This window comes from Hemitrygon akajei, chromosome 1, assembly GCF_048418815.1.
Source record: "Hemitrygon akajei chromosome 1, sHemAka1.3, whole genome shotgun sequence".
NCBI lineage: Eukaryota > Metazoa > Chordata > Chondrichthyes > Myliobatiformes > Dasyatidae > Hemitrygon > Hemitrygon akajei.
The window spans coordinates 40230145-40256221 of record NC_133124.1 but is presented as its reverse complement, the minus strand read 5'-3'; the positions used below and the strand labels follow the sequence as shown (position 1 = coordinate 40256221).

The following is a 26077-nucleotide window of genomic DNA, read 5'->3' as shown; positions in this document are numbered from 1 at the left end:
TCTCTACACCAGATATTCAATTGTCCTCAACGCTTCCAAATTGCCACCACTCTCTCAGCTGATAAATTGATGGCATTGCTCTGTGTCGTTCTTACTTTCTTCAAAAAGGATTGTCAATTCATTCTTCAGGGCCTCTTTATGATCAACAACCACACCTATCCTAAGATATTCTTCTTTCTGTTTCCTTCCTTTCCAGTCCTGATGAAGGGTCTTGACCCAACACATGGATTGCTCATTTCCCTTCATGCATGTTGCCTGCCCTGCTGAGCTCTTCCATTCCAGATTTCCGGCATCTGTAGAATTCCTTGCGTACCTATCCAAAGCTGTTCTCTTACCTACCCATCGTGCTCGCACTTACCTTCCCACATCTAACTCAGCAAATCTTGTCAATCTCCTTGTCATTTTATTAATTCCAGTCATCAATTTTCCAAAAAGGCGACTATCGCTGACTTATTCTGAATTCTCCTACAATAGGTCTTTTTACTAGAGCTATTTACAACTCCATAATCATTCTACAGAGTAAAGATAATATCTGGCTCATTTTTCCTTCTACACTGAAACATTCACTTAAACAGTCTTCTCTTGTCTCTTCTATCCTCACATCCAACAACAAGTGAGATAAATTCAGAATCCTCTATCACAAAAAGCGAGTCCATTACTTCTATTGCCTGCTCCTTTTCTTGCCTAACTCATGGCCAAACTCCTAATGTTCCCTGATCCCTTGGCTGATTTACTTTGTCTTCTCTTCTATTTCCCAGCATGCTCATTGAGAATTCACCTTGACAACAAGACCCATCTGCTGCTCTCTTAATTCTCTTTCCCATAAGTTACTGAAGGCCAGACTCTCTTTTTGGTCCCTGCAATGGTGTTAACAGTCCCTTCTCCAAAGTTTTAGACCTTTTCACCTTCAAATCTGCAATCAGCTCCCCTCTTCACAAACAAACTGTCCTTAATTCTGACTTCAATTCCTATCCTCCATAAGCTGTCAGAAAACTTTTTGCACAATTGACCATATCCACTTCTGCTAGACTTGAGGCAGACTGGACCATATTCACATGGGCTTCTCCTTTATGGTCCAGTCACAGACAAAATTCCATCAGCAATGTCTGTTCTTCCTGCACTTACATCATTGTTTCTTGTATCCTTAAAAGATCTACACTTTTCCCTTTTGATTTCTCACCTACACGTGCCCCCTTACAAGATCATCCAAAAACACAGTCCACATAACGATACCCGACCATAACTCATTCACTGTGCTCCTTGCTATTCTACTGGAATAAAACAATGGAGGTGGTGGTTTACTGACCTTTTTGAGGTAATTCATAAAACTATATTTCTCCATTATTTAATGAATATGAAAGCAGCAGCTAGAAAATTTGTCAACTAACGATAACATAAACAACGGTGTTGAAGACCCCGACTTCAGAGGTGCGTTAAGTACAATAAGAGCAGTATTTTCCGCGACCCCACTTTGAAAATAGAAGCTACTTTCAAGACTACTGCACTGGGGCCATGTAGGTTATTATGAGAAAATGAATGAGTAAAAAACCCACATTTTTCATTTCTCCAATGATAGAAAAAAAAATAGCCAATGAAGAAGAGAACACACAAAGCAATGTTAACAAGGAAGATTTAGGAATTCTAACATAATATAGGAAGCCGAGGCAGATGCAACACCAAATTTACATATTCTGGGAGTAAAACGGGTATTTTATCTTATCCTATGCCTCTCCTGTCAACAAATTGATTTAAAATTACTCCAGTAATCATCATCATTCCAGTTGAGTTGATTTTTATTTAATACAAGCACATTTAGTCACATCACAGGTCACATTTGATTCCCTCCCCCCTCAATATTAAGGCAAATTTGGAACACATGCCACAATTACTCTCATTGGTGTGAAATCATTAAAACAGTATTAATGTTTACACTGGTAGATAAATATAATAAAATAAATATTGAGTACAGTCTTTGATATCAGTACAGGCCTATGGACACCAGAGATTCTGCATATGCTGGAAATCCGGAGTACATTCTTAAAGTGCTGGAGGAACTCAACATGTCAGGCGCATACATGGAGAGGAATAACCATTCAACGTTTTGGGCCAAGACCCTTCATCCAGACCAATGAAGGGTCTCAGCCTAAGGTGCCAACTGTTTAGGCTTTGTGTGAATTTGCAAAATAGAAATGCCTGCTTGCAGAGGAGAACATTTGATTCAGGAATAAAAGAAATGAAAAGACTGACAGCTGTCAATTGAATGACATTCATTCTCACTTTGAAGAATGGATCTACTTTATTGATAATTAGTTATTTATAGTTTTGACTTACTCCTTTTTCTGATTTTTATCGGCTTGGAGTGTTCCTCATTAGAGCTATTCAGCTTGAAAAGCCACCCATCTAGAAAACCTCCTTAGTAAATTATGTGAGCCAAAGGAGTACATTTTGTATGCAATAAAACCTGCAATATAACAAGAGCCAGCTATAAAGAAGTTACAGTTCCAACCAGTAAACAGCAAACCATGTTGGTGTTTCAGTTCCATACAGCTGTCAAAAATACCATTAAAATTTAAATTTAATTCTTTTTCTCTTGATACCAAATCATTCACTTTAATCATTATGCCATTTCAACAATTCACTCCACCAGCATCAAGTTTGGTGGGACACCCTCGTGTCTTTATCTCAAAAAGGGGATTTTCAGATCACTAGTAATGGACTTGTTATGCAAAGAATTTGGAAGCTATCTGCCTGTACTTTTCTTCAAAATAGACATTCTGAGTGGTTGAGGTGTGAGCTGGAGGGCCACAAGAAACAGTGATTACGCTGCTGTTGTAGAGATAAAATTAAATAATTTAAAAATGAATATTCTGCCTGCAAGTTACTTGTGCCAAACACCATCTGCAGCTATGTCAGGATAGACATGCAATTTTACTCATTTCTCTATCCAATCATTCCCAAAAGCAGCAAAAACCTCCTCCTCCTCTCCCACCCAGATGTCTCTTCTGTGATTCCACCATCTCTGACTAACTATCTGCACCTTTCAAGTCTTCTCCTCAACTCTGCAAACCTACCTACAATTTATTATCTGACTTTGGAATTGTGAAAAAATGGACATTGTGTTACAATTCTATGATCATCCTGGAAAGTAAAGATAAATTCTGGCTTTTTTTAAGAACATAGAATAGTACAGCACAGTACAGGCCCTTCGGCCCACAATGTTGTGCCGACCCTTGAACCCTGCCTCCCATATAACCCCCTACATTAAATTCCTCCATATACCAGTCTAGTATTCTCTTAAATTTCACTGGTGTATCTGCCTCCACCACTGACTTAGGCAGTGCATTCCACGCACCAACCACTCTCTGAGTGAAAAACCTTCCTCTAATATCCCCCTTGAACTTCCCACCCCTTTCCTTAAAGCCATGTCCTCTTGTATTGAGCAGTGGTGCCCTGGGGAAGAGGTGCTGGCTGTCCATTCTACCTATTCCTTTTAATATCTTGTATACCTCTATCATGTCTCAATCTCATCCTCCTTCTCTCGAAAGAGTAAAGCCCCAGCTCCCTAATCTCTGATCATAATCCATACTCTCTAAACCAGGCAGCATCCTGGTAAATCTCCTCTGTACCCTTTCCAGTGCTTCCACATTCTTCCCCTCTCTCAGCCAACTTCTTAAACTCTGATCTCTTATCTCTTTAATCCTCACCTTTATTAATAAATGCAATATACTCAAAAATTCTTTTAAAGATTATTTTCCACAAAGCAAAGAGCAAATTTGAACACATAAATATATAAAAATAGAAATATTAGTAATATTGTCTTTATATCATTCACAGTACTGGCTCTGGAACCATGTTCCTTTTCAACTGTTCAAATCAAACAAAAAAAAATCAGGTATTTTTTCCCAGATACTGATCTTATGCAAATTGAAGTTTCATGGAGGTCTTGATTCTTTGATTTGTTGCCATTAATTTGCATGTTTTATTTCCAAAGGCCACACAGGCAGATGCTAATTGATTCCGTGAAATCAATCGATTGGTTGCCATGGAAGGAAACTACCGTGGGCTCAGATAGGTCAATAGTCAAAAGGTCACGAGGTTTCTCAAGTGTGACCTTTGTTCATTAAGAAACACAGATGTCACAATAATATCTCATTATTAATATTGATTATCAAAACTTACATTGTAAACAGTCTTTAAAAATATCAACCACAATAGGAGAGCTCGTTCAAAATAGAGTAGGTCAGAAATTTTGGAAAAATCTGTGTCTCCTGGAAATCTGGGAAAGGAATGTGTTGAGATTTCTTTCCCTATACTGACTGACATTGTTTGCTCTCCAAGCCCTGGTTAAGCAGGACTCTTGACAATTTGGGTGCATTGCCAGATTGCACTATGTACTTCCTGACTGCGTAGCTTTGTCAAAACAAAATTAGTGAGATGGAGGTGAGTAAGATTGGCTCTCATCACCCATTTTTAAATGCAAAGTGAAAAGGAACAGCAAGGTGGAATTTCACAGCAAAAGTTTGGCTTGAGCCAATTTCCAGTATCTCTGCCTGTGTTTTGAACAGCCATTAGTTTTAACTATGAAAATGAGGCAATTAAAGCCAGTTTCATCTTTGTGTTGGACAATAAACCACTGAAAAACCCATCTCTGCATCACTGAAGAAAGAAAGAATATTATATATAAAACGGATTAAAATAAGAGTTCCAATTTTAACAGCAAGAACACTATGTGAAAAGCAAAATAGCAGTGATATAGAAGGACAGAATAAGCAGCATCCCCCATGCCTGAGTGGGTACTGGCAGTATAGCTCTAATCTATTTAGAACAGAAGGCTTCCTAGTTTCATTCCCAGTGTTTACTAGATTAGCTAACCTCAGCATGAGAGATAGTAGGGAGGCTACATTTCACCTCAAAGCCACAGGATAAAAAAGAATAATCAGTCCTGGTTCCTCTCAAGTCTTATTGTGGCCTCGGCAGGAGAGAATACAAATGTAAAAAGAGCCCATCAGAGAATCTTCTTCAGATGTGATGCCCCCTATGGTTAAATAGGCTGCCAACACTCACTGTCAAGGCTGCTAAATAAAGGAAGGTTATTTGGGTCAGGTACTGGAGGACTGCTGGCACCTGTGGCCCCGTCAATCAAAGCAGATCAGGAAGAAGAACAGAAAACAGAATAGATAAAAACCATCGGAATGCACTTCCTCATTTAAGTTGAGATCTTGTATTCTTACCGGCTCAGAACACCCATGGCCACCACAATTTCAGAATCAAGATCAGAATCAGGTTTTGATCTGATGCAACACAAGAACAAAACACAAAAGATAAAGAATACAATACTAATAATAATATAAAAACACACCATAAATATAAATACACAAGATAGCTTATACAGTGGTATGCAAAAGGTTGGGCACCCCGGTCAAAATTTCTGTTACTGTGAATATTTAAGTGAGTAGAAAATGAACTGATCTCCAAAAGTCATAAAGTTAAAGATGAAACATTCTTTTCAACATTTTAAGCAAGATTTGAGTATTATTTTTGTTTTGTACAATTTTAGAGTGAAAAAAAGGAAAGGAGCACCATGCAAAAGTTTGGGCACCCCAAGAGATTTGAGCTCTCAGATAACTTTTACCAAGGTCTCAGACATTAATTAGCTTGTTAGGGCTATGGCTTGTTCACACTCATCATTAGGAAAGGCAAGATGATGCAAATTTCAAAACTTTATATATACTCTGACTCCTCAAACCTTGTACCAACAATCAACAATCATGGGCTCCTCCAAGCAGCTGCCTAGCACTCTGAAAATTAAAATAAATAATGCCCACAAAGCAGGAGAAGGCTATAAGAAGATAGCAAAGCGTTTTCAGGTAGCTGTTTTCTCAGTTCATAATGTAATTAAGAAATGGCAGTTAACAGGAACATTGGAGGTCAAGTTGAGGTCTGGAAGAGCAAGAAAACTTTCTGAGAGAACTGTTCATAGGATTGCTAGAAAAGCAAATCAAACCCCCCCATCTGACTGCAAAAGACCTTCAGGAAGATTTAGCAGACTCTGGAGTGGTGGTGCACTGTTCTACTGTGAAGCGACACCTGCACAAATATGACCTTCATGGAAGAGTCATCAGAAGAAAACCTTACCTGCATCCTCACCACAAAATTCAGCATCAGAACTTTGCAAAGGAACATCTAAACAAGCCTGATGCATTTTGGAAACAAGTCCTGTGGACTGATGAAGTTAAAATCGAACATTTTGGCTGCAATGAGCAAAGGTATGTTTGGAGAAAAAAGGGTGCAGAATTTCATGAAAAGAACACCTCTCCAACTGTTAAGCACGGGGGTGGATTGACCATGCTTTGGGCTTGTGTTGCAGCCAGTGGCACGTGAAACATTTCACTGGTAGAGGGAAGAATGAATTCAATTAAATACCAGCAAATTCTTGAAGCAAACATCACATCATCTGTAAAAAAGCTGAAGATGAAAAGAGGATGGCTTCTACAACAGGACAATGATCCTAAACACATCTCAAAATCCACAATGGACTAGCCTTTTGCAAGGAAGAATAGACAAAAATCCCCCAAACAAGAATTGAAAGACTCTTAGCTGACTACAGAAAGCATTTACGAGCTGTGATACTTGCCAAAGGGGATGTTACTAAGTACTGACCATGCAGGGTGCCCAAGATTTTGCTTCGGGCCCTTTTCCTTTTTTGTTATTTTGAAACTGTAAAAGATGGAAAAAAAGTAATCTTGCTTAAAATATTAAAGAAATGTGTCATCTTTAACTTTATGCCTTTTGGAAATCAGGTCATCTTTTACTCGCTTAGCTATTCACAGTAACAGAAATTTTGACCATACAGTGGCTATAAAAAGTGTTCACCCCCCTCCCCCAGAAGCTTTCATGTTTCGTTGTTTTACAACATTGAATCACACCGTGGATTTAATTTGGCTTTTTTGACACTGATCAACAGAAAAGACCCTGTGTCAAAGTGAAATCAAATTTCTACAAATTGGTTTAAATATATTGCAATTATTAAACACAGAATAATTGATTGCATAATTACTCACCCCCTTCAGGCCAGTTTTTGTAGATGCACCTTCGGCAGCAATTACAGCCTTGAGTTTGTGTGGAGAGGTCTCCATCAGCTTTGCACATCTGGACACTGAAATTTCCCCCCATTTTTCTTTACAGAACTGCTCAAGCTCTGTCAGATTGCACAGGGATTGTGAGTGAACAGCCCTTTTCAAGTCAAGCCACAAATTCTCAATTGGATTGTGGTCTGGACTCTGACTTGGTTGCTCCAGGACATCGACTTTATAGTCTTTAAGCCATTCCTGTGTAGCTTTGGCCTTATGTTTGGGGTCATTGTCTTGTTGGAAAACAAATCTTCTCCCACATCATAGTTATCCTGTAGACTGCATCAGGTTTTCCTCCAAGATTTTACCCTCTACCTTCACAAGTCTTTCAGGGCCTGCTGCAGTGAAGCATCCCCACAGCATTATGCTTCACAGTAGGGATGGTATTTTTTTTGATGATGTGCAGTGTTTGACTTATGCCAAACAGAGCATTTAGTCACATGGTCAAAAAGCTCAATTTTGGTTTCATCAGACTATAGAACCTTCTTCCAGCTAACTTCAGAGTCTCCCACACACCTTCTGGCAAACTCTAGCCGAAATTTCACGTGAGGTTATTTCAACAGTAGCTTTCTCTTTGCCACTGTCCCATAAAGCACCTGGGCAACAGTTGTTGAATGTGCAGCCTCTCCCATCTCAGCCACTGTAGCTTGTAAATCCTCCAGCGTTGTCATAGGTCTCTTGGTGGCCTCTCTCACTAGACCCCTTCTTGCATGGTCACTCAGTTTTTGAGAATGGCCTGCTCTAGGCAGAGTTACAACTGTGCCATATGTTTTCCATTTCTTGATGATTGACTTAGCTGTACTCCAAGGGATAGTCAGTGACTTGGATATTTTCTTGTATCCATCTCCTGACTTGTACTTTTCAATAACCTTTTTGCAGAGCTGCTTGGAGTGTTCTTTTGCCTTCATGGTGTAGTTTTTGCCAGGATACTGACTCACCAGCAGTTGGACTTTCCAGTAACAGGTGTATTTTTTACTACAATCAATTGAAACACCTTGATTGCACATGGTCTGACTTCTAGTTATCTGACTTCTAAAACCAATTGGCTGCATCAGTGATGATTTGGTGTGTCATATTAATGGGGATGAATAGTAATGCTATCAATTATTTTATGTTTTATATTTGTAATTCATTTAGCTCACTTTGTAGAGATGTGTTTTCACTTTGACACAAAAGAATCTTTTTCTGTTGATCGGTGTCAAAAAAAGCCAAATTAAATCCTTTGTGATTCAATATTGTAAAACAATAAAACATGAGAACTTCCAAAGGGGTGAATACTTTTTTATCAACACTGCACATGGATTGATCATATGTCCATGAAGTGACACTAGACTGTACGTAAGGTGAATGATGGGAAATAATAAAGTAAAGTGGAGTAGGTAGGTGGAGGTGTTGATCTGACTTATACCAGTTTTGAGCAGTAGAGTGCAAAGACATAAAAATCTATAAACTACAAGAATAGATGAATTTTGCAAGGTAAAGGAATAGTTCAATTGTTCTGAAATCTGACAGTCAATTTATACTTACCGTACCAACAAATTATAATCTTTCACATACATTTAATCAGGCAAATGTGCAGAATGTTTAACCTCGCCTACAAAGTTTACTACTCAGTTTTGTTTACCCTAATCTCCTGTCAAATATTTTGTTTATGGTTATGATTTTTGACTTAGCACTTTACGTATATTTGATTTTGCTTTCAAAAATACAGGTGGAAATTTTCCTCATGAATGGGAGTCTAAGTAGTGGAATCAATAGGAGAACATTCAAATCATTGATGCTGCCCACCCCACAGCTCCTCCATTTCCTCGACATTCATGCTTACCCCATCTTCCTGCCACCTTAACAGGGATAGAGCTCCTCTTGCCCTAATCTGCTATCCACCCTTTACCTTATTGGCATGTTAAGTATATTTCATGAATGTACATGATCACATTTCCTTTTCTGGTTTCTGATGCGGGTGGTGATGATAACATGCAGTTTGCGATGATTTATCTGCAGATTTTAGAACTGGCTTATTTATACTATTTTTATTGAAGAAATTATTGATTCACTATGTCGAATTCCAAAGAAGCAAAGGGCATGAATCGCAGAAGAAATGCTAGTTCATTTAAAGTGGAATGGCTTAATGAAACAGGAGAAACTGCTACACTGAAAGCTCATGAGGTCAGGCATGTGCAGCTATGAGAAATATTTATGAACAATACAGAAACTGGTGTTACCTGCATGTATTGTCGCAATGCAAAAGTTGCTGGAGAATTTGCAAGTGAGAAGAAGTAGAGTGATATTTGGAAGCTTGACTTTTTAAAGCATGATTTAGCAAGCAAATTACATATGATCAGTGTGCAAAAGCTCCAGTGAGAAAATCCTTCATTCCCCACTACAGGCCTGCTACGCATGTTTTGTGAGAGTGCAGATGAACGAGAGCGAAAACCATCAAATCCAGAGATCAAAGCTCTTATTGACGGTATTTTGCTAGCTGTCAAAATGGATACCTCTATATATAAAATTCAGAGCACACATGTTGTTGTCACTGGGTAAAAAAATTGCACAGCACAAGATTTTTGTGTACACTGGTCATTACAAATTAGAGGGAGCATTGAATGGGATACTTGTAGAAAGTGAGAATTAGAACAGTTATTCACTGAGTTCTAGACTTTATGCTCATAGTTCTATAATTCTATGTTTTCAGATTTACATCTGCAATATGGTATTGATGAATGACCATTCAGATGTATAAATCCACCGTTCATCTTGTGTCATTCAACACATTGCTCCAGAGAACAGCAAAATGCAAATCTAGCAAAGAGTATGTTCATCATCTGTGGTGTGCAGCTTATCTTCCATAGCTCAATAATGACAGACACTGAATTCTGGACATGTAAGGACACATTCTCAAGTAAGAATATCCAGGGGGTTTCATTTAGGGCTGAGTGATTCCTCATCAAGAGACTCCCCCTGGCAATATGGCTGAAGGACCAGTGAGGTACAACTTGTGGCATGTTAGTTATCTTGTTGATCTTGGCTTCCTGGATCAGTATTTCGCATTATTATGCACAGGGGCAAGGAAAAGTGATTACTACATGGTTTAGTGACAAGGAGACGTGATTACTATGTGGTTTGGTGACAAGGTACTGCCGGTTACGGCAACATTTTTTGCAAGAACTTCATTTTGCAACTTGAATTGTGGGTTGGCTGTAAGGAAGTTATTTCACTGTACAGTGATTACCTCTGAATGGTGAAGGGACACATGGGGAAATATATATATATATATATAATATATTAGATAAACCATATCCGGTACATTTTGTTTGACTGTCAGACTGAAATGCCGCCAGCATAAGCTGTGTTGAAACTTTGTTGATAACTTAAGAAAGACCAAAGTCTCAACTTCAGGCCTTGAGAACTGGCAATACTGGATTGAGTGTGATCGTGGGGAACTGCATCCATCAACACTTTGCCTTCAAAGAAACATCAGTCTTTGAGTTAAATTAGAATCCTTTCGCCAGCTTGTGTAAAGGAAACAATATTTTGCATTTTGGAAGTACGAGTTTGCTTTTCAGAAACACAAAAAAAATCTGAAGATGTCGGAAATCCAAGGCAAAGCACTCGAACGTCAAATGTTTCCGTAGATGCTGCCTCACCTGCTGAGTTCCTCCAGCATTTTGTATGTTTTGCTTCTCAAAAGTATAGCATTGTTCGAAATGGTGAGTAAAATCCATTAGATCCTTACTACTCACACAGAGTCATCCTTAAAATGAGCTGCAATTTTTTCCAGTAGTCCATACCAGACCAGGAACCGATCAGTGGCCACTTTACCAAGCTCACCTGCTTGTTTATGCAAATATCTAATCAGCCATTCATGTGGCAGCAACTCAATGTATAAAAACATGCAGAGATGGTCAAGAGGTTTCATTGTTCAGACCAAACATCAGAACAGTGATAAAATATGATCTGAGTGACTTCGACTGTGAAATTATTTTTGGTGCCAGATGAGGTGGTCTGAGTATCTCAGAAACTGCTGATCTTCTGGGATCTTCATGAACAACAGTCTCCCAGAGCTTATAAAGAATGATGCAAAAAACATACAAATAAATAAAAAAACATCCAGTGAGTTCTGTGAGCAAATATGTCTTGTTACGAGAGTGAAATGGCCAGACTGGTTCAAGCTGACAGAAAGGCAACAGCAACTCAAATAATTATGCCTTACAATAATAGTGTGCAGAAGAGCATCTCCGAATGCTCAGTAAGTTGGACCTTGAAATGGATGGCTACAGCAACAGAAGACCACGAACATATTCTTAGTGGCTATTTGATTAGGTACAGGTGGCACCTAATAAGGCTCCTAAATATAACATATCGGTGTATAGGTGTAATTACTGTGATTAGTCGAACCCCAAATTACAGAGTGAATTCCATTCCTCTGGAGGCTTAGTAAACATGGATCTTCACCATGAAGCAACTCCAACACAAAAAATTCAGGGAACAGCACAGACCTCTTAGACTTCACCAAAGCTTTTGTGTCAGCAAATATGATCAGGTTCTCACTTAAGTCTCCCCAATATCATCAAACGTAGCTGCTCATCAAATACTTGTAGGCCAAACAAGAATGCAGAGGGTCAAGAGAGTGAAAATACTGCAATTATTTCCTGAATCTATGAAAGAAAGCTTACTTTTCAGAAAATTTACTGAATCACAGCCTCAGAAAAGAGGGACATTCATTTAGACAGAGATGAGGAAGAATTTCTTTAGCCGGAGGGTGGTGAATCTGTGGAGTCCATTGCCACAGACAGCTTTGTCCACTGAGATTGGATGAGACTGGAACTACAGGTCATAGGTTATGGGTGAAGGGTGACCCATATAAAGGGAGCTGAGGGGGATTTTCTTCACTCAGGGTGTGGTGAGAGTGTGGGATGAGATGCTGGCGAAGTTAGTGCTTATGTGTTCAACTGCAGCATTTAAGAGAAGTTAGGATAGGTACATGGGTGGGAGGGTATGGAGGGCTATTGCCCAGGTGCGGGTCATGGGGACTAGGCAAGATAACAGTTCAGCATGGCCAAACAGCCTTTTTCTGCACTGTAGCGCCCTATGGGATTTAAATTTGTCCCCCTACACCTAAACTATGTTATATTTAGGGGTTATATCCAGGACAATGGAGTTGACAGGGATAATAAATCAGCCATAGTGGAATGGTGGGGCAGAATCGATGTCCTGAATGGTCTAATTCTACTCCTATATCTTGTGGTCTTATGGTCTTAATAACCTTTTTGAAATGACACTTAAAATCAAGTTTTTTTTATAATGAAAATACAAAATATTTGACATATCAATTGCAATCCATTTTTCTTCAAGATAGTCTTCCATTAAAAATTAGAAATGTATTTACACCTACAATTACACAGTTATTATCTGTTACTTTAATGTTTTCATACTGAAAAGTGTAAAGACTAAATAATTATATGTCTTATTTTGTAAAAGTGGCAGGAAAACCTGAACTGAACTTCAATGAGATTCCCATAAATAAAAACACAAAATGCTGGCAGAACTCAGCAGGCCAGACAGCATTTATGGGAGGAGGTAGTGACAACATTTTGGGCTGAAACCCTTGGGATTTTATTTATTTTGTGTTTTTATTTATTTCCAGCATCTGCAGATTCACTCCTGTTGCTGTTCAATGAGATTCCCCTTCATTTTTCTGAACACCAGTGAGTTCAGGCCAGAACCAACAAATGCTCCTCATATGTTCACCCTTTCATTCCCAGAATAATTCTCGTGAACCTTCTCCGAACCCTCTCCAATGTTAGCACATCTTTCCTTAGATAACTGGCCCAGAATTGCTGACAATACTCTAAGTGTGGTCTGAGCAATGCCTTAGAAAGACTCACAATTACTTCCTTGCTTTTATATTCCAGCCCTCTCAACCTGCAAGTTAATTTTCAGAGAATCCTGCATGAGGACTCCCCAAATCCCTTTGCACCTCTGAGTTTTGAGTTTTCACCCCACTTAGAAAATAGCCTAAGTCTTATTCCTTCTACCAAAGTGTGTAACCATACACTTGTCTACACTATATTCCATCTGCCACTTACTTGCCCATTCTCCCAGTCTGTCTAGGTCCTTCAGCCGACTCCCTGCTTCCTCAACACTTCCTGCCCATCCACCTAGCTTCATATCACCTGCAACCATGGCCAGAAAGCCAACAATTCTATCATCCAAAACATTGACATATAATGTGAAAAAGTGGTCCCAACACTTTTGTCCCTGCAGAACATCACGAGTCACTGGCAGCCCCAACCAGAAACCTTTTATTCTCACTCTTTGTCTCCTGCCAGTCATCCAATCTTATATCAATGCTGGTATCTTTCCTGTAATTGCTTATCTTGTTTAGCAGCCCCAGGTGTGACAGCTTGTCAACCATCTTCTGAAAATCCAAGTAAATAGAATACACTGCTTCTGCTTTGTTATTTCCTCAAAGAATTCCAACAGGTTAGTCAGTCGAGCTTTCCCCTGAAGGAAACCATGCTGATGTTAGCCTATTTTATCATGTGCCTCCAGGTAACCCCAAAACCTCTTTACATATCTGCAAAAAAAATAATATTTTCTTTTATATTATTGGCTAGCTTACCGCTATATTTCATCTTTTCTCTGCTATTGCTTTTTTAGAAGTCTTTTGTTGTTTTTTTTTAAACACTTTAACTTCCCACTAATTTTAGCTATATTATGTGCCCTCTCTTTTGGTACTAGAGAGCTCATTAGCAGACATCAGTGCATCAGACCACGCCTAAACAACTTGGAAGCATTGGGGATCAGCAAAATGGCAACTTCTGCAGGAAAATATTTTGCTTTCTGAGAGTTTACCAGAGGAAAATTTAACACTGTGAGAGTTGTTAGAGCAGCTGATTAAAAGCTTGATCAAAGAGGCACATTTAATGTCTTATGGGATCAAAGAGGTTGAGAGAGTTAGGAAACGAATTTCAGAGCTTGTCTAATATGGTGTCCAGAAATCCAAAACACATTCCGGATGAGGCCTCGTCAACATGTTGAATCATAGCCTGGTATGGAGACTCCAACACACAAGAGACTGCAAAAGTATATAGACTTAGCCAGCTCTGTCATGGGCACTATACTTCACACCATTGGAGGCAGTGTTGCAGGAAGAAGGTATCTATCATTAAGGACTGACATCATCCAGGACGTGCCCTCTTCTTGTTACTACCACCAGAGGAAGCACAGGAGCTAGAAGACCCACACTCAAAGTTTTAGGATCAGCTTCTTCACCTTCACCACCAGATTTCTGAACCATTCACCAACCCTACCTCATTATTTGACTTTTTGCATGTGTTTTAAATTTCTGTAACCTATGGTAATTTTTAAAGCTTGCGCTGTATTGCTGCCGCAAAACAAACAAAATCATGTCATATACAGTGTCAGCAGTAATAAAGCTGATTCTGATTCTGTACTGTTGTAACACCAGTCTTGAATTCAATGCCTCACTGATTAAGACATTCACCTTCTTTATCAAATTGTCTACCTGTATCACCTTTCCAACTTCAGATCGATTCTGTCTCTCAGAATTCCCTTCAGTAAATGATCCATCACTAATATTTGGCTAACAACCTTGTAGTTGTTTCCTGGTTTGGGATTTAGTAGGATTTATCCACCTTTATGTTCCTCAACACTGCTGACACTTCCTTCATAACATGACGGTGTTTCAGGACTTCCCTGAACTCTCTGGATTCTCCACTGTGAATAGAGGTGAAAGCTATTAATTTAAGACCTTGCCTCTCTCCTGTGACTCCACACATAAATCACCAGACTGATCCTTAAGGAGACCTACTCGCTCTCTTATTATCCTTTTAATCATAATGTACTAATTGCGTCTCTTAGAGCTCTCATTTACATTATCTGTCAAGGATATCTTGTGTTCCTCTTTTGCTCTCCTGTGTTGTTTCTCAAGTCCACTACTATATACCTTATACACTTCAAAAGTATTCACGATCCCAGTTGCCTGTACCTTATATACTACCATTCTTACCCTGACTGGAGCCTCAATATTACTCATCATCCATGGTTCCCCAAAATACCTCCCAATAGTCAGACATCCCTTCAGCTCCTCCCAATCAAATTTGCTGGTTCCTACCTAAACATTCTGATACAGGGTTGTGATCTGACAGATCAATAGTTCCTTTTCCCCCACTGATGCTACTCGACCCAGTGAGATCCTCCTGCAGATTTTCTGTTGCTTCGGACCCCAGAATCTTCAGTCTCTTACGTCTACAATGCTGAAAATGCTCAACAGGTCAGGTAGCGTTCATGGAGACCTCAAAACTGAGTTCTGACAAAAGGGCCTTAAATGTGATTGTTTCTCTCTCTATTTGATGACAAACAGATACTTGTTTGAAAGTAAACATAGAAAACCTACAGCACAATACAGGCCCTTGAACCCTCAAAGTTGTGCTGAACATGTCCCTACCTTAGAAATTACTAGGCTTACCCACAGCCCTCTATTTTTCTAAGCTCCATGTACCTAACCAAAAGTCTCTTAAAATACCCTATCGTATCCACCTCCACCACTACCGTTGCTGCCAGCCCATTCCACGCACTCACCACTCCCTGAGTAAAAAACTTACCCCTGACATCTCCTCTGTACCTACTCCCCATAACATTAAACCTGTGTCCTCTTGTGGCAACCATTTCAGCCCTGGGAAAAAGCCTCTGACTATCCACATGATCAATGCTTCTCATCATCTTAAACACCTCTATCAGGTCACCTCTCATCCTCCGTCGCTCCAAGGAGAAAAGGCCAAGTTCACTCAACCTGTTTTCATAAGGCATGCTCCCCAATCTAGGCAACATCATTGTAAATCTCCTCTGCAACCTTTCTATGGCTTCCACATCCTTCCTGTAATGAGGCGACCAGAACTGAGCACAGTACTCCAAGTGGGGTCTGGCCAGGGTCCTACATAGCTGCAACATTACCGCTCAGCTCTTAAATTCAATTCCACGATTGATGAAGGCCAATACACCGTATGCCTTCTTAACCACAGAGTCAACCTGCACAACTGCTTTGAGCGTCCTATGGACTCGGACCCCAAGATCCCTCTGATCTTCCACACTGCCAAGAGTCTTACCATTAATACTATATTCTGCCATCATATTTATATACATCATAGTGTCTTAATAGCACAAAAGTTAACACTTACTGGCACTGCAGTGTTTGCAACAGTGGTGGAGGATATCTCATGTTGACATGACATATTTTCAGAATTTCTATTGCAGTTTTAAAATTCACCACCATCATATTCCAATTGATTAAGATTAATTCCAAACATCCTAGGTACAACTTTTATCTGGTTGAACTCAACTATTGTGCTTGCAATAACATAGTGCTAGTAATATTTTATAATGTAGTTCATTGAAATATTTGAAACTTGATATGTCCCCAATATTGTATGATAGCAATATATATTTGCTAAACGACAGATCTGACAGTAGTTACCATAGTATATGCAGCCTCCAAATCAATTGGAAAATATCAGTGGATCAACAACATACCCAGTTTTATGATTAAGACTGTACTTAAACTCTTCTCGGGCTTCCAGCAGGGTACAAATATCTTCTTTGCAGAATTTGTCATTGAAACATTGGTTAGAATCGATACGTGTACCCGGCTGGAAGCCTGGGAAGCGTTTATTTGTCGTATACGCTGGGAAAGCACGAAATCCTTTCTGTAGACTGTACTTAATTTACATTGCTCTTCTTTTAAAATATATTTCATTATTTATTGGGTTTTAAAATATTTGTCTTTATTTATTAAGATCACGGCATCACCGGGAAGGCCAGCATTAATTGCCCATCCCTAACTACTGTTAAACTGAATGGCTTGCTGGGGCATTTCAGAGTGAAGGACATTAATGGGATTGGAGTCACGTGTAGGTAGATAACCCTCCCCTTAAGGACTACGGTGAACCAGGTACTCTTTTCTAGTTATCCACTAGTTTGTGTTTCGTTTATTATTACTAAAACTAGCAACTTTGAAAAGTTAGACGACTAACTAATGTTAAATTCCATATCTATTATGATCGGATTGGAACTCGGGTCTCTGCATAATTAGTCTGGATTAATAGACTGATTTTATAAACATTTCTAAATCGCCATAGCCCTGGAACACAAGCTCCCCGTGATTTGAATTTGACAAACAATTGACAAGTAAGTGAAAAAGTTGAATTTACATTTATCGGGATCTATTGTTCCACAAAGAGAATTTGCTCTGAAGCTCCAGCTGCGTGGAATTACGGGCATCACAACGGGCACTGGGACCCGGCTGCTTCTCTCAGCGTGCTGCGGACGAGTCAGGACAAACACGCCCATTGCTGGCAACATATTGGGCTCGAGGGCTTTATTCAAAACACTCAGGAGAAATCGGTTGATGGCAAATACATCATTCCGCCGCCCAGCTGAGGATACGACATTAGAGGAAAGAAGAATTAAAAAAAACACACACACAAAAACCAAACCAAAAAAAAAATCTCCCGCACCAAGGTGAGGTTCCATTCTTAAAACGGTGGCCTTCATTGCAGCGCCCCGAGTATGTTTCTCAATGGCTGCTCACCAGCACCTCCCTGCATGAACAGCTCCTCCATCTGCAGTTCACCCGCATGCACCTGCTCAGCTGCTCCCGGCAGTACCAGCTCTCTCTGCGGCCTCTCCGCACTACCCATGGCGGCGTGTTGGCATGAACGGGGCTGAGTAGCAGCTATTCACCCACGAAAACCGCTATCAAAACATGCTCATTTACTGTATGGTTTTCAGCTCGTGTGTTTTACAATCCAGCACCATTTTAATGCATGTCACTGGGTTAAACACGAGAAGTGCAAATCTTTCGAGGCTAAAACGTGTTAAAGGGCTTTGATCTCATTTCATTGAACCCATTTCGAATGCAGCTTTGCCTCCGATGAACGACGTATATAATAAATTGGTAACCAAGCCTGGAATTGTGATTGGTGGTGTAAATGTTAATTTAAGAATACTGCATCTTATCCTGGCTATCGCTCTGCTCCAGCTTATCCCCAGCTCCATATTTGGACGCTGGCTGTCTTTTTCTGTACCGATCATACGGTGGGCTCACGGGCATAGACATAAGTATTCTCAAATCATACAGCTTAACAAAATTGAACCTTGACACAAAAAATTATGAGCATTCTACACAAATGAAACCAAAGAATACACGACAAGATATTGTTTTTAGCGACCAAGAATAAGAGGCTCTACAGAAACCTAAAGTAAGTGTAACTATTTATTTCTGTTACCTGAATATAACTAAAAGGCAGACCATAATTCAGGGAAATTCTAATAAAAAACATTCATGGTTTTTTTTTGTAATCCGGCGGACCGCATATATTTTAGCTAGTGTGTGTTTTTCACCAGCTGCTTTCAGTTAGTGTGACTGCTTTATATTACGAGGTTTGCAGGAATTTCACTGATTTTGGAATCGACCGTCCATGATTTTATCCTTTGTTTAAGCACTCATAAATTCTGGACCTTCAATTCATCTTGCACAACCGGGCCTTTTTCAGAATGTTTTGTTTTTGAGCAGAAATCTGAAAGAGGGTCATTAAAGTTCGTGGGTGAGTGAAGGATATCCCTTTCGTAATCAGCCCTGGAATTAGCGGGGCTCGATTTTAACCTCTGATGATCTTCTTCAGTAAAATAGATGATTTTTTTTTTAAAACAAAGGGTTTTAATGTATTTTATTTTTTGTCCCCATGTAAATAAAGGCCAAGCAAAGGTGTATCTGTTCACTGAGGGGAAAGTTCGTGGTTTTTATTGTAATGAATAGATTGGGAGTGCTGGATCGTAGTGAAACGCCTCGAAGATGGCCCCTGCCTGCCTGCAACGTTATGTAGCATTAAGTACAATTTCTCACTCATACATGCACATGTATGTTACAGAAAGTCCGGCCTTGTGGCTTCGCTTCAGCAACATGTTTAGTCAACAGATGGAAGAGAATGTTCAATAAGCAAAGGGTATTGACGTACCCAGCGGCTGTGAGAAGGGACAATGAACACAACACTGGCGGTGGCAGGGATGTGTGATCATTGATAGCCCTATCGCCAAAAAAAATCAGAGCAAGGTCGTGGTTTTGGTCGCTGTTAAAATGACTCATCTGCAGGCCGGGCTCCGTGCTGAAACCATCGAGAAATCTCGGTTGGAACTGAATGAGAACGCCGAAGCCTTACACCAGGACATCCAGCAGGTCAGAGACATGATCGTAACCCGCCCGGATATCGGCTTCCTACGCACGGACGATGCATTCATCCTGCGGTTTCTGAGAGCCAGGAAGTTTAGCCACTTTGAGGCCTTCAAACTGCTGGCTCAGTATTTCCAGTATCGGCAACAGAACTTAGATATGTTCAAAAACTTCAAAGCAGATGATCCTGGCATCAAACGGGCTCTGATGGATGGCTTTCCGGGAGTCCTCCAACAGCCGGATCACCATGGGAGGAAGATCCTGGTGCTGTTCGCTGCCAACTGGGACCAGAGTAGGTAAATGTAAAGGTTCTGCTTTTCCTCAGTTTGACTGTGAATGATGGATTAAAGTGCTTTAGAAACGGGTCACCCTCTGGTAGTGCGCAGATACTGCAAGAAAAGTATAAAACCATTATACACTGGAATTTCCCTTTAGAAACAGGACAGTTAAGAATTCTTAAGATTCAGTCTCCCATGTTTGGTCTTGCCAGTTTTACCAATTTTAATTCTAGCATTGCAGGAACTGTGATTTCAAAATGCCTTTGTTCTTCCTGAGTGCATATATTACAGACCACTGCAAATCACCAACTAATTACAGGTGAAGTCTTTTAGTGAACTCCTTTAGCTTAACTATTTAGAAAAATCCTCCAATCCTCGATGACATTAAATATTTTATATTTAATTCTACTCTTCTGTCAGAGCTGGAAACCATTGATTGATCACCTTCTGGTGTAAAGAAATCCTTTGCAACATAGATCAATTTAAATGCTACATTTTTAAAATTCAGTTCCTAATACAATCTACATTTACTATTTTCAGTCTTTCATAGTTCACTTAAATTAGTCACTTAATGTTCTGCCCCTTAATGCTGTCATTCAGCCTTCAAATCTGCTTGGTGATTCATCTAGAACTTGAAAGCATCCTTGCATCCTGTTAATGAAAACAAGTTGCAGACTGAACAGAGTACTACAAAATTTTGGTAAAAGTTGCTCTGACTTGTACCGTCATTTTGGCTGCTTTGGTTTGTACGCTGACCTATTTGGTTGATTCATGTGGAGTAGGTCTCTCCATATTTGGATTGTGGGTTTCGAGCTGATGACGTGCCCACTCGATAATGCCAAAGGAAGGCCTCACCAATTTTGTGAATAAGGCCTGGCATTAGTAAATTCCAAAGTCACCAGTCAGCACATGAACATTCCAGATACTTTGCCAGCTCTCAAAATGAGGTATTAGTCACTTCATCTTTTGTTTGGGGGGAGTGTTGCTGCTTGGTTTCCAGGTTCTCTCACTGTCTGCAAGAACTCTAGTTCTCTTAGATTAGAAGTTTCAGTCCTGTTTATTGAGATGACTAGAGGTATAGTTTCCTTCCATATGTCACTGTGTCCTGTAAGTATTAAATTTCATCAATAGTGTCCAGTTTATTCTATATTTCTGAACTGACTCTTCAGTCTCAGCATCCTCTCCCAAATTACAATTATCTGCAAAAGTAATTAATTTGTATAGAAGTTTGGAATCCAACGTTCCATTTGACAAATACTGTTTGAGCCTATGTGCTTCAAGGCTTTTCCATAAAACATTTGCGACATCACTTCCTCAAACTTATATCAAACAGTATGTTCCCTTTTGAATCTGTGCTTACTATTTGTGCAAGGTTATTATTACCAACCCAAAGTGTTTTATTCTAATGAATGTTATACAATGCATTAGGGGATTAGGGCCAGCACCCTTACAGCCCAGGTGGGTTGCATAACCCTAACTGTAAGTGTATCCTTTTTCTCAAAAGAAAATGTTGACTTGCGATAAGCCAGGTCGTGGCACATCATGTTGTAAACTCATTACTTGATGCAGGATGGTTTGCTTGCGTATTCTGACACAGCAAATGCGTATCATTACTAGCCTTCCTCTGTCATTGTGTAAATTCCATGAGGCTAGGTCAGATATGGAAGACTTATAAGGTTCAGATTGGCTGTGGTCAGATGGGATCTAATTTTATGCTTGAAGAGACCTTTAATAGATTTGTTCCTTGTGCTTTATATCTGTGATCCGGCATCTTTTTTCGAAACTCTGCCTGCTAGGCTTTTAGAATGTGAATGCTCCTAGCCCCATTGTCAAAAATTTGTGCTTGAAATGTCCATTGGGATTGTCATGAGTTCATGCTTTGACTTCAGGGGAAACAGCATGATTTATGCCAACTTTCTAATGAAGCTGAGGAACTCCGTACTTTTCAATCACTTGAAATCTGAATGGCATTTGGAGAATCTCTGTGTGTGCACAAAAGGACACAGAACACAGTTCTTGTCTGGTCATGTGAATTCAATTAGCCCCCAGAGAGTATGGTGATACCAGACCAGAATCCATTCTCCAGCTATGGGTTTCATTTTTAACCCCCTCACATAAGTGTAATATCCTTGACAGCATTATCAAGTTGAACACAGGATCTGTGACAGGACTTAATACCAAGTAATTTCTTTTATAGGTTATAGCAGCACAAGAGTTTATTCAGTAAACATTGTGAATAAAACCATTTACAATCCAAACAGAATTCCTGATAGAGAATGATTTCAAGAAATACCCCTTTCTAATCAAGACTCTAAATTGGTAATAAATTTAATTTTCAGCACCTAGTTCCTTGTGTATGATTTTGGTACGGTTGATAATATTATATTTCATAATTTGGATTAAGAACCTCACTGAAACGACCTATCATTAAATGTACTTTTTGTTCTCTTTTTATAAAGCCTTGCATTTTTCTCACTAGAGTGAATTGAACCAAGAGAATCATATTTTTTAAAAAAACAGCAACATCAGTTTAATTTGGTTATAAATTTCTTGTACCTTCTAAAAATTCAAGTCATTTCATCAGTAATTCTTAAAATGTGATAATTATTTTTCAATTGAAACAATGATGATATAGCACATAGTTCACACATATCACACAGTTCAATAGATGGCCAACATTTTCTTTGTACTATTAAAACACTGAAAATAAAACACAATATTCTAAAAATGTTATTTTAAAAGACTGAAATAAGATCATTAAAGTATTTTGGACTTTAAGATTAAATCAAAACCAGTACAATTCAAAACAGACCTGTCTGGAAGAACATGGCAGATTCACTAGCATCTACAAGAGTAGTTTGCCCTTGTAAAGAAAATATTTGAAATACCATAATCTTTTTTTTATTTAGATGTCAAACCTCATATAAAGTTTCTGTAATTATTGATTAACTTTATGTTCAATAAATGTTATAATTTGTAATGAATAATATTTAAAATAATTTTTAAAATGTGTTAATGATTTAAAACAGATTCCATAATATGTAATCTGATAAACTGAAGCATGTGATTGACCTCCTGATAGCCCAAAATCTCAATCATCCATAAGGAAATTCAGCAGTGTGTTGAGACGTCATTGACCTGCCTGCATGAACAGAACTTTAAGATCTCTTCAAAAGTTTGATAGCATCCGGGGGAAAGCTGCCTGCTTGATTGGCATACAATTCACCGATTAACCCTTCACTCCCTCCACACTGCAACAAACTGTCGAGGCTTTATTAACACCTTCCAGATGCATAACAGCTACATCAAACAAAAAGGACAAAGTCAGTAAGAACATAGAAATGCCGCAGCTTCCCTATTCAAGTCACATTCCATCCTTAGCTGGGAATATATTTCCACTCATCCATAGTGAGACCAAATCCTGAAACTCCCATGCTACAGTATTATACGCGTATTTTTTAAAAGATTGCAGCTGGCCAAGAAGATGGTTCACTACTATTTATTGCATGAATGGCAGTAAATACTGTTAGTAATGTACAGATCTTGTAAATGAATTAAATTTTAGAATATGAGCATGTAAACTGACGGTGGGGGGGGGAGGGTGCAATATGTATCTGAGATGAACAACAGAAAAACTTACATTTTCTGTGCCAGCTGATGTTTAGCAATGGATTCTGAGTGGATTTGCACAGTGATTTAGAATCCAAAGTTTAGAATGTGTTGGGAGTAAAGGAACGTTACCCAGTTATCAGGAGACTGCTTTCCAGCTTGTGAGAGGAGATCTCGACTCATCTCACTTTTAACCCAGTGCAATTCCCTTTCTATTCTCTCCAGGGAATCAGAAAAGGAAAGGTCTGAGGATCTTTCTGACCAATCAGATGAAAAGATAGTTACTGAAATGTGCAAACTGCAAAACACATTTTTGTAAATGAGAAATAAAAAATAGACTTGGATACTACACCTTAATAATTATTGTTAATAATTACTTAAGGCATTTGACAAGGTCACACATGGGAAGCTAGTTTAGGAGGTTCAGTTGCTTGGCAATCAGGATGAGGTAGTGAATTAAATTACATGCTGTCTTTGTGAGAGAAGCTAAAGAGTGGTTCCCTTTCTGACTGGAGGCCTATGGTGTGCCACAGGGATCAGAGCTGGGTCCTTTGTTATTTGTCACCTATATCAATGATCTCGATGATAATGTGGTTAACTGGATCGGCAAATTTGTGGATGACACCAAGACGAGGGGGGGGGGGTGGGGGGGGGGTGTAGTGCACAGTGAAAAAGGCTATCATGGATCAACTGGAAAAATGGGCTGAAAAATGGCAGATGGAATTTAATGCAGACATGTGCGAGGTTTTACACTTCAGGAGGACCAACCAGGGTGGGTCCTATACAGTATATGGAAGGGCTCTAAGGAGTGTGGTAGAATAAAGAGATCTGCGAATACAGGTCCATAATTCATTGAAAGTGGTGGCACAGGTAGATAGGGTCATAAAGTAAGTTTTTGGCACATTGACCTTCATAAATCAATATACTGAGTACAAAGGATAGGATATTATATTGAAGTTGTATAAGACATTGGTGAGGCCTAATTTGGAGTATTGTGTGCGGTTTTTGTCACCTACGTACAGGAAGGACGTAAACAAGGTTGAGAGAGTACAGAGAAAATTGACAAGGATGTTGCCAGGTCTGGAGGACCTCAATGATAAAGGAAGATTGTTTAAGTTAGGACTGTATTCTTTAGAACGTAGAAGATTGAGAAGAGACATGATGGAGGTTTATGAAATTATGAGGGGTATAAATAGGGTAAGTGCACGCAGACATTTTCCACTGAGGTTGGGTGGGACTACAACCAGAAGTCATGGTTTAAGGGTGAAAGGTGAGAAGTTTAAAGCGAACATGAAGGGAAACTTCTTCACTCAGAGGGTCATGAGAGTGTGGAATGAGCTGCCTGTACAAGTGGTGCATGCGAGCTCGATTTCAATGTGTAAGAGAGGTTTGGAGAGGTAGAAGGATGGCAGGGGTATGGAGGGCTATGGTCCCGGTGCAGGTCAATGGAAGTAGGCAGTTTAAATGGTTTTGTTATGGACTAGATGAGTCAAAGGGCCTATTTCTATGCTGTACTTCTCTTTAACTCTATAACTAATTAATATCAATAAAAATATAAGCAATCTGCAATAAATGGCCTCAGATAAATAAAGTAAGAAAGAGATGTGCAGCAGAGAAACAACCTAATGAAAAAGAATACTATATTTTTTTTACATCAAGAAGAATTATTTTCTCTGTGGAGAATACTCCACTCCAAGGTGAGAGGGGAAAGATTTAGGACAAGGCTTTCACACAGTGTGTAGTAGGTACATATATGGAGCAAGCTGTTAGAAGAGGTGGTAGAGGCAGGAACACTTACAACATTTAAAACAAAATTGGACAGGTACATGGATAGGAAAGATTCAGGGTGAAAGGGGCCAAATGCAGACAAATAGGTTTAGAATATAAAAATGTTTTGCTCAGCATGGATGTTGGGCCAAAGACCTGTGTCGGAGCTCTTATGAAGACTAATGAAATCTATTTATGAACCTAATTTTCCTATCCCCAGAGAGGTTATTTAGTCATTAGTAGTTTAATTGTTGTTTAAAATCTCTCCTACTCCTGAATGCGCCAGACCCAAAGTTTCCATGGCCATTAAAACTTGGAATTTTATGCCATTACATCAAAAAATCACAATGCAGCTGATGGAGATGCAGTGTATCAGCAATAACAACTTGCAGATTTGAAAGCGCGACATCCCTGGACACTGGAAATGGCTGTTTGTTTTATCCATTGGCATTTGGTGGAAAGTTGACAACCTCAGAGACTTTAGCACCGAAGAATCAGAGGCACAAACTTTAGAATTGAACCCAAGTTGTTTTGAAGTGCAATTGGTTAGATAATTTTACTTTAACTTTTGATTTATACTGTAACTTGGATGAGAAGTATCATCTGCACGCTGTTGGCACTTATTCAAAGTTCTCTGTTTGTGGTGTAGATTATTATTTGCCTCTTTTGGCAGATACCTGTATTTTGATTTGAACCTTCAAGAGCAGAATATGGTATTGTGTGATCTGCAGATCAGATAGCAAATGTTCCGTTGAAAAGTCATTGAGCTGTAATATAATTTTGTTTTCCTAGTAGTAATATCTGGAATTATGGGATATTGTTTCAGAAACAATTTTGCCATTGTTGAATGGAGATCAAGGGAAGTTTTTTTTTCTATTGATGTGTTGTGATTCTTTGAAATTCTTTATGACGGAGAGCTGAGAAAAAGGAATCACTGAATATTCAAGGCATGGATTGGCAGATATTGGAATTGCAAGGAAGTCGGGAGATATGAGGAGGGAGTGGGAAAATGGTGCTGAGGTCAAGATATGATCTCATTGAATAGT

The 26077-nt window shown here is 39.2% G+C and overlaps 1 protein-coding gene across 8 annotated transcripts in view; it reads left to right on the top strand.

The window, feature by feature from the left end:
• The window catches only part of LOC140725864 (clavesin-1-like), a 131205-nt gene that overhangs the window by 45621 nt on the left and 59507 nt on the right, over positions 1-26077 (top strand). For 2 of the 8 annotated variants that reach the window (XM_073041817.1, XM_073041820.1), the window contains 2 exons: positions 16946-17100; positions 19079-19673. In XM_073041817.1, the coding sequence (XP_072897918.1) occupies positions 19285-19673 (389 nt within the window). In that variant the 5' untranslated portion in view covers positions 16946-17100; positions 19079-19284. The other 6 variants (XM_073041825.1, XM_073041841.1, XM_073041833.1 and 3 more) reach the window with 6 other exon arrangements.